This window comes from Medicago sativa, chromosome 2 (genome assembly GCF_051527215.1).
Source record: "Medicago sativa cultivar Bolivia chromosome 2, Bolivia_mono, whole genome shotgun sequence".
Lineage (NCBI taxonomy): Eukaryota > Viridiplantae > Streptophyta > Magnoliopsida > Fabales > Fabaceae > Medicago > Medicago sativa.
This window is the reverse complement of record NC_140750.1, coordinates 20,806,718-20,815,147: the sequence shown is the minus strand read 5'-3', so window position 1 is coordinate 20,815,147 and position 8,430 is coordinate 20,806,718. Positions and strand designations below refer to the sequence as shown.

General features: G+C 33.8%; 1 protein-coding gene across 1 annotated transcript; it reads left to right on the top strand.

Annotated features, from left to right (window-relative positions):
* The first annotated feature begins 930 nt into the window (after nucleotides 1-930).
* Nucleotides 931-8,127, top strand: LOC146945394 (protein GAMETE EXPRESSED 2-like). Its single transcript, XM_085748840.1, has 17 exons — nucleotides 931-997; nucleotides 1,266-1,586; nucleotides 1,882-2,220; nucleotides 2,495-2,821; nucleotides 2,904-3,110; nucleotides 3,203-3,294; nucleotides 3,376-3,520; nucleotides 3,813-4,121; nucleotides 4,215-4,339; nucleotides 4,788-5,005; nucleotides 5,119-5,346; nucleotides 5,626-5,855; nucleotides 6,144-6,382; nucleotides 6,716-6,872; nucleotides 6,991-7,154; nucleotides 7,339-7,436; nucleotides 7,871-8,127. The coding sequence occupies exons 1-17, from the start codon at nucleotides 931-933 to the stop codon at nucleotides 7,977-7,979; spliced, it is 3,375 nt and encodes a 1,124-aa protein (XP_085604966.1). The 3' UTR covers nucleotides 7,980-8,127.
* Nucleotides 8,128-8,430: the final 303 nt, after the last annotated feature.

Here is an 8,430-nt window from a genome sequence, read left to right as displayed (position 1 = left end):
ATATATATATATATATATATATATATATATATATATATATATATATATATATAACTTCTAATTAACACTGCAATTTGTTTTATACCTAGCACTTCTCAAATGAGATATCAATGACATTTCTAAAAGGAACACGTAAAACAATCACACTCATCGACAAACAAGCTCAAAAAAGGTATAAGTGTCGCTTGATAACGGCAAAGAGAGCAAGCTACAAAAAATACTTAGGCGGCCAATGGTTCAAATTTTGCCGAGAACATATGTTAGAGGTAGGTGATAAGTTAATTTTTGATCTAGAGAAGCCACCTAAAAATATGCACGTTCAAGTCGTTTCCAAATAAAGATTTGGTGTTCATGATCCGCACTTTCAACGGATCACCTTAACTCTAATCCTAGACTAGATTATCTTCACTCACCGATGCTACTTCTTTGCTTGATTTCATTTGATGTAAATATGAGTATCAATCATTTTTCGGTAACTCTATAACAACAACACTCTTTTTTATAATTTTGGATAATACGTAAATTCACACATCATTGGTTCCTTTATTGGTTCCAATTGTTTTCATCCTAAATATTATGTCAATTCCTAATCTCATAAACTGATTATATGCTCTCTTAATCAGTCCATACATATTTTATGATGAATCACAATGTTCCGTCATTTTAACATCTCTTCTTTCGAAGAATTTTTTTATCGAATAGTTATTGAACCCGTGCGAAGCACGGGTTTGTAACTAGTTTTGGGTCAAAAATATAACAAGAAGAGACAAGTGGCATGAAATGAATGGTTAGATTAATCTGATGTACTATGAAAACAATGGAGAGGCGTATGCAGTTCCAGCAATTCGAACCGCTTTTGAAACTGCCACTAACATCTTTCACTTTCATCGTTACCATGCTATGCTATGATCACATTCTTCTTACGTAAAAATGAAAATACTACTCATTCTCATTTCACTCTATGCTCTCTCTTTTTTCACCATATCATATTCCACAGGTTACCACTTTACACCAATATGGTTCTAAATTGCGGTTGCAGTTACACTACAAACCATAATATTACCAAGTAAAAAAATGCGGCAAATAGTACCGCAATTATAGTTTCAATGTCGTTGCAGAGACCTCTAAAACTTTTATATTATGTCATTATTTGCAAACCGCAATTTAGAACTATGAGCAACACTATTCTTTTATCTTAATTTTCTTGTGTAAAAAAAAATATATAACATGTATCTTTTTTTGTTTTGTTTATTGTTTCATTGCAGATAGATCACAACTTCCCATGATTGCTTTTAGTTGGTGGGATGATAAGGGAACATTTAGGGCAGGCGAAACTGCAACCATTAAGGTTAAAGTACTTGAGAATGGTGATAAGATTGACAAAAATAATTTCCATCTCGTACTTAATGTCAATGGAAAGGATGGAAATAGTTCCTATGTATCCACCGTTTTGTCGAATTTCGAAGGAGATTTTGATAATTGGAAAATTTCCTTCACTCCTATTAGGGTTGGATTGTTCAATGTGCTCGTTAGTGAGGATCGTTACAAAGTTTTTGATTCGTCGTTGCATTTTCAAGTTGAACCAGGTAAAATCAAAACCCTTACTTAACTGGCAGAAAGACGAACACGTTAGTGTTTGTCTATATGTATTCCTACATAACTCCCAAAGTCAGGCATTGTCGCATCCGTCTGCATTTTCTTTGTGTGTATTTTCTTTAGGGTATTTTAGTTGCTATTTTGGCGATTTGAGTAAGACGTGCATGAATGAATGAATGAATTAACTATGTTGAATTGTTTAGTGCATATCATGATGTTATACATTATGTAGGTTGATTCGGTTTTGGTGTTTATATGCTTGATGTTGTTATTGCATGATTGAAGGGAACATGTATCCGTCTGTGTGTGTTGCATCATGGAAGGGGATGAAATATGAGTTTGAAGCTGGTTCAAAAGCTACAATTATGGTGCTACTTAAAGATGCATTTGGAAACGGCATATGCGAGACGACTGAAGTGTCCTATATGCCTGATTTTAAGTTGTCTATGTTGAGTGAAAATGGTTCTATTGCAAGTGAGCCTGATATCTCCAACATGGGATGGAATGAGTTTGATTACATTGTCATTGAGTTTGTCGTGACCAAAGCTGGAAACTTCTCTTTGCGCATCGAAGGAGGAAATCAAACATTGAATGGTTCTCCCTTACCATTAAAAGTGAATCCAGGTTTTGTGCTATTTGCTTCGATACACATCATGTTGAATCGAATTTCTTAGAAAGATTTAACTCTTATACATCATCGATGTAAAGATTTCTTAAAAACATTTGACACAAATCATACCTATTTTTAAATCATACATATCGGTAGTTGTGATTTCTTGACAGAGTAAAACGTTTTACACTCACAATGTATCAAAATTATATTCTTTATAGAATGTATAGAATTTCATACGTGGTATTCATGTCTTTGAATTTGAATTATTTCTTCCTTAAATGCCAGGTATTATAGATGTTGCTAAATGTGTTGCCAAATGGAACATTGAACATCATGCATGGCAATTATCTTCAAAGATGGAAATATTTATACATCAGTTAGATCAATATGGAAATCTTGTTTCTGGACTGTATCCATTTGATGTTGAAGTTGTTGAAAGAGACACAAATTTGACCATACCGATAGCAGATCTTCATTTTGAAGAAGTGGAAGCTGGAATTCAGTTGTTTTCCTTTGGCAATTGGGAACCAGGGAATTTTATGTTAACAATATATGATGCTAAACATAATAAAAGCATTTCCAATATGCCATATGTTTATACTGTTTTTATAGGTAAAGTTTCATGCCGAATCCTCTGCTTATCATTTTCCTTTTTATATATAACTTTTGTTTCATATTTTTTTGTTCTGATTAGGTTATTGTGATGGTGTAAAGAGTGTTGTCAATGGATCTGGTTTAAATAATTCAGTTGTTGGGGAAAGAGAAGAATTCTCTGTTTATTTGAATGACATGTATCAGTATCCTTCTCCTGTTGAAGAAGGAATACTTCAAGTACAAATCTTAAGGGATAATGACTCCTACAGTGTTTCGCCGATCATATATCCCATGTTAAACAAAACTGGTATTTCAAAGGATAAACTCTTTTTTATTACATTCCCTTCTACATTTGATAATTGTATTTTGCTTGTTATAATACGTTGGTATTGATAGTAGGGAGTAGAGTGGACTCCGGAGTGAGATATGATGGTATCGGTCGCATGGAAATCACCCCGTCACCTTCACCTTCAGTAGATCTAGGCAACAATGTGAGGAATACAAACATAATTTTTTGGTGTACAATGTTCATAAATTGAGACCCTAATAATGAGATCTTATCTTGGTTTCAGTCTAATGTGAGTGGGAGTTCTGTAATTACCAGTGCATTTCAAGTGGAATACACACCAGAGAAAAGTGGCTTTTATGATATTAATGTGTATTGTGGAAACATATTATTGAATGAGGGTCATTCATTCAGAAAAGAGGTAAAAGCAGGTACCAAAATGAATTACACGATTTAAATAAAAAATAGTTTCATATGGTTATCATACACAGTTTGTTTAAATTCCGCTAAATTGTAGTGCTATAGCGCTGTTATAGCTGCTATTTGAAAACACTTTATACTAAATCGCGGAACAATAGCGGTTTGTTCAAATTGCAGTATGCAGCGCTATAGCCTCTATTTGACAGCACTATACATAGGTAATAGAGAAGGGTGATTAGCAGTGAAATGTTTATTGCTTTTAATATTTCCAACCATTTCTCATGTGCCCTTAGCTTGCTGCAGGTGAAGTAAATATCTCCTTGTCGAGTGTTGTGAGGTTTTCTTCAAAGGTACCAAAGATGTCAAGAAATGAAGTAGTTGTGCAGCTTTTGGATTCCTATTTAAACCCGGTCTTCTTGCAACAATCAAGGTTAACATTGGAGATTACTTCAATTAATAGTTCTGGATTTTCTACATGGGACACTATGGATAATAAGGATGGATCATACAACTGTAGCTATATGGTTAAAGATGTTGGCACTTATGAGATTTGTGCTTCTTTTGATGGCAAGCATCTCTTGCCATGTCCTCTCAGTATCAATGTGTATAGTAGTAAGTACAAACATTGCATTATTTACTAATCTAGTTTTGGTAAAATATGCTGCTTTGTATGCTTTAAGGATTCTTTTGTTGCATGACATGCAGGTGAATATTTTCCTAAAGCCACCGATGATACATTATCGATTTGGGAAGATGAATCTATTGCCTTTGATCCCTTGGCAAATGATTATTTTGCTGGTGATAATGCAAGTATAGTTGAATTCTCAAAAGTAAGATATGTTGTCAATTTTCCTGTTATTCTTTGGTGATTCTAACTTTTCTCGGTGAAATATCATTTACATAATTAAAGTAAGACACATCCCTCTAATAGCATCAATTGTATCACGAGTAAAACTAGCGCTGTCAAATTTTGGCCGTGGTGGCACCGTGACTTATGGCATGGCAGATTCGGTGTCAGACGCCATAGGTTGCAACACCTATTATATCTGTCATAGGCCACAAGACCATGTTTTTATGGCCGATTTTTGGCTGGCCGTCATAATCCTCCATCAATCATTGATAACACGGATCAAAACCCCAATAGTTATGACAGAAAGCATGGCTTTGGCTGAAAATGAAGTTAAAGGATAGAAAGAAAAGTAATAAAATTATAAGTCATAATTTCCATAATATTCTTTTGGAATATGATAAATGACCCTTCTTGTGCTACTTTGTCAGTCAGATCACGGTTCACTTATACAGAATGGAAGGATCTTTTGCTACACTCCTTATGCAGATTATTATGGAAATGATTCTTTTCGGTATACAATATCTGATATAAATGGAAATCTTGCTACAGCTTCTGTGTACATTTCTGTTCTCAATATTCCACCTCAGTTTGCTTCTGTTCCAAGTCAACTTCAAACAACGGAAGATTTGATAAGCCCTAGATTTGGGTCTGTATCTGCATCATGTATAAATATTTATGAAGAAATTAAGTAATATTGTTTAGTTAGTTTCAATTGATTAGTCTTTCTCTACATTATCTTATTATGATGATCTCTTGCAGCGGTTTTTCAGGGTTTGAGATATCGTATTCAAATCTATTGGAGAATATTTCTGTCAATCTGAGTGCACAATCTGGAAGTATATTTCTGTCTCCAATGTTGATGCAATTTGGAGAACCAATGTGGAGTGAACTTACAATTAATGCAGGAAATGAAACTGCAACCAGTTTAATACTAGAAGGCTCTGTGGAAGTTATTAATATTGCGCTTCAGTCAATTCAGTACCTCGGGTAATTTTTATATTTGTGATGTAATCTGTTGAAATTTATTGAAGTGATAATGCTCTTATTGTTCGGTAAGTTTTGTTTGTTCCAATGATAATGAAAGAATTTATGAATTGGTAATGTATTAGCCACATGAATCTGCTTCTTCGCAACATATTCAATCAATGTCTGCAGAATTTACCATTTTTCATAAATTTTCAGCTTATGCGTCCAAAATATCTCACAAACAAAAAGAATTTTCTACGGAAGCCTTACATAATGTTGTTAATTCTTTTTGTTTTTCAGAAATGAGAATTTTTACGGTGCGGATAGCATTCAAGTCTCCGCTAAGAATAAGAATGGCGTAAATTCATTGGCTGTTCCAATTTTTGTTGATCCTATCAATGATCCTCCATATATAAGAGTCCCTTACTTCATCATATTGAGGAGTGATGAAGATGAGAGACTTATCTTTGACAAAGATAAAGACAAGTTTGACTTTTACATTGGAGATCCTGATCTTCTTACCTTCCCTGGTATGATTGGAAATAAGTAGTACTAAAATGATGTTTTATGGTTTATGTCTGATGTAATATTTACAAGATAAAACATGCAAACCTTAAATATGTCTTGTGTTGATTTCTGGTCAATTAAAGCTAATCAAGTAAATGATGCATAACTATAGAATAGTAGGTCTTTTGGTTCTATATAGTTTTGGAATCTGATAGACTAAATGTTTTTCAAGTTTGAACATTGTGATTAACTTGGTGTCTTCTGTGAGAAATTTTGGAGGCTTGACAATCTGTTGATGGAACACGTGTTAGGTGGCGAGGCTCATTTTCTGGTGACCTTTTCTATGGAAGTAAATGATGGATTATTAGCTACAAATCTTCCATCTCATTTGATTAACACAACTGAATTTAAGCACAGGAATAATTATCAGTGGCAGCCTCTTCAAACATATGTAACTATCTCAAAGCACTTTATGGTCAAGGCCAGTGGAATCAGATTCCAAGGCACAGTAAATGACTGCAATACTGTTATGCAACAACTCTATTATCATGTGAGTCATGTTCTTTTATCTTCAGGTTTGAGCAAAAGCACTACGATTTGTTTACACTTTACATAGTTAATAACCAAAGTAGTAGAACTTAATAGAACAAATAAACCTACTTATAGAAGTAAGATACACGAAGTTACAAGAGCGCGCGCACACACACACTGTTCAGCAATCTGAGGTACTAATATAGACACATTGTTGTGGAGCAACACAAGGTGTATATAATACTGCATTACTTAGATTAGTATCATTTTGGCAACACTGTTATTTGATTATGCAACATATCAAGTGAACCTGAGAACTTCAATTATCATGGTGCTTCCTTGTTTTGTGCAGGGAGATGAGCATGGAGCTACATTAACTTTGACATTGAATGACATGGGAAATTATGGCTGTTATCCAGATTGTACAGAGGGAATGTCAATGCCATTATATACTGAGGCTACGGTTAATTTAATGAGAAAGCAACCAATGGGTTCATTTCTTGCTCACGGTTAGTTGCAGGTTTCATAATCTGAGTTTAGTTGAAAATCCCTTAAGTTCAATAGAATATAGAAGCATACATGTGTATTGTTCCGTGACTTACATAGCTCTTTCAATTTTCATAACAGCCCTGGGATCAATTATTGTCATCGAATTCGTTATCATTTTCTCTCTTGGATTGTTGCTCCTATATTTCACTTGCAAATGCGCAATTCTTCTGGTGCACGAAAGAAGAAACCGCGAGAAAAGGACTTCAGAGTCATCTACTGATCAAAGTTCCCAAGGACAAACTGTAAGGGTTCAAACATACAATGTTTTTGTTTTCAGGAATTGATTCTGATCACATGTTAAAATTTAGCAAAGTCTTGTCCCAAGAAAATTTTGTGCTGGCACTCCTTAGAAACAAATATCTCATTCGTCATTTCTTTCCATTTTCGTAACCAAGTTCCTTTGCCTTATGTCACATTTACATGCAGTCAAGCATGAACATATCTGAGAATGCTACTAATTTCACTGGCTGCTGTTGGAGCTCTTCCCTGCTTCGTTTCCGTATGCAATCCAATTTTCGCCAACGGTAATTACTTTGATTCAGTATACTTCAGAATTGTACAGTTGCTCTGAGACAGAGATAATAATAGCTTTGAAAATCAAGATAATGCAATACACCAAAATAGAAATTGTGTCCATAAGAAGCATTGTTGAGCAAACCAATCAAGTATGATAGGTTCTTGTAAGGTTTTTGAAAATCTTCACGTTTTCAATTATCTTTTAGATAAAACAAAACTTATAGTATGATGATAAGTGTTGTTTCTAAAATTGATATTTCAAAATAGTTTGAGTAGTTATAAACATTTTTAGCGCGAAACAACATTGTCATCGCTTATGGATAGACCTAAAGCCTAAACTTCCAGAAGCATGCATAAACTAGAAATGGAGTTTATTTTCGTTAGAAAAAAACTTGGTTACATCTGTTTGATCCCTTGAGTAACTCCAAATCCAAATTTTCAGGTCCCGTCCGCAATTTGAAGTTAACAATGCAGTAAATCCATCCTCTCCTTCAACAAGTCAAACACTGCATACTGCTATTCCAACCTCTACCCCTCTTGCATTTTCATAAAAAACATAGCTCAAGCAAAAATGACTGATCCATTTTCATTTGGTCAAATAGATGATTGCATTATACTACAGCATGGGTTCAAATATTCAATTTATTTCTCAAAAAAAAAATAAAGTTTATCCTTGTTATGCTTGTTAGAGTTTAAGAATAGCTCCAAGTTAAACATACCACTAAGATAAGTATTCCTACAAATAAAGAAAAGTGTTTCTTTTACAGATTAATATACAAAAATGTTAAGTCTCATGGGAGCGTACACGTCTATCCGTTTTTTTTATTGCGTTAAAAAATAAGAATAAATAAACATGGTTAGAGATATAGTGGTGAGATTAGTTGATCGTGATACATATTTAGTCATATAATTCATTCCATAATTGTTGATATTTAAATTTGGGATTGACCAAAAAAAAGGGATTAAACAATGCATATTTATAGTAGTTGGATCAATATTAAT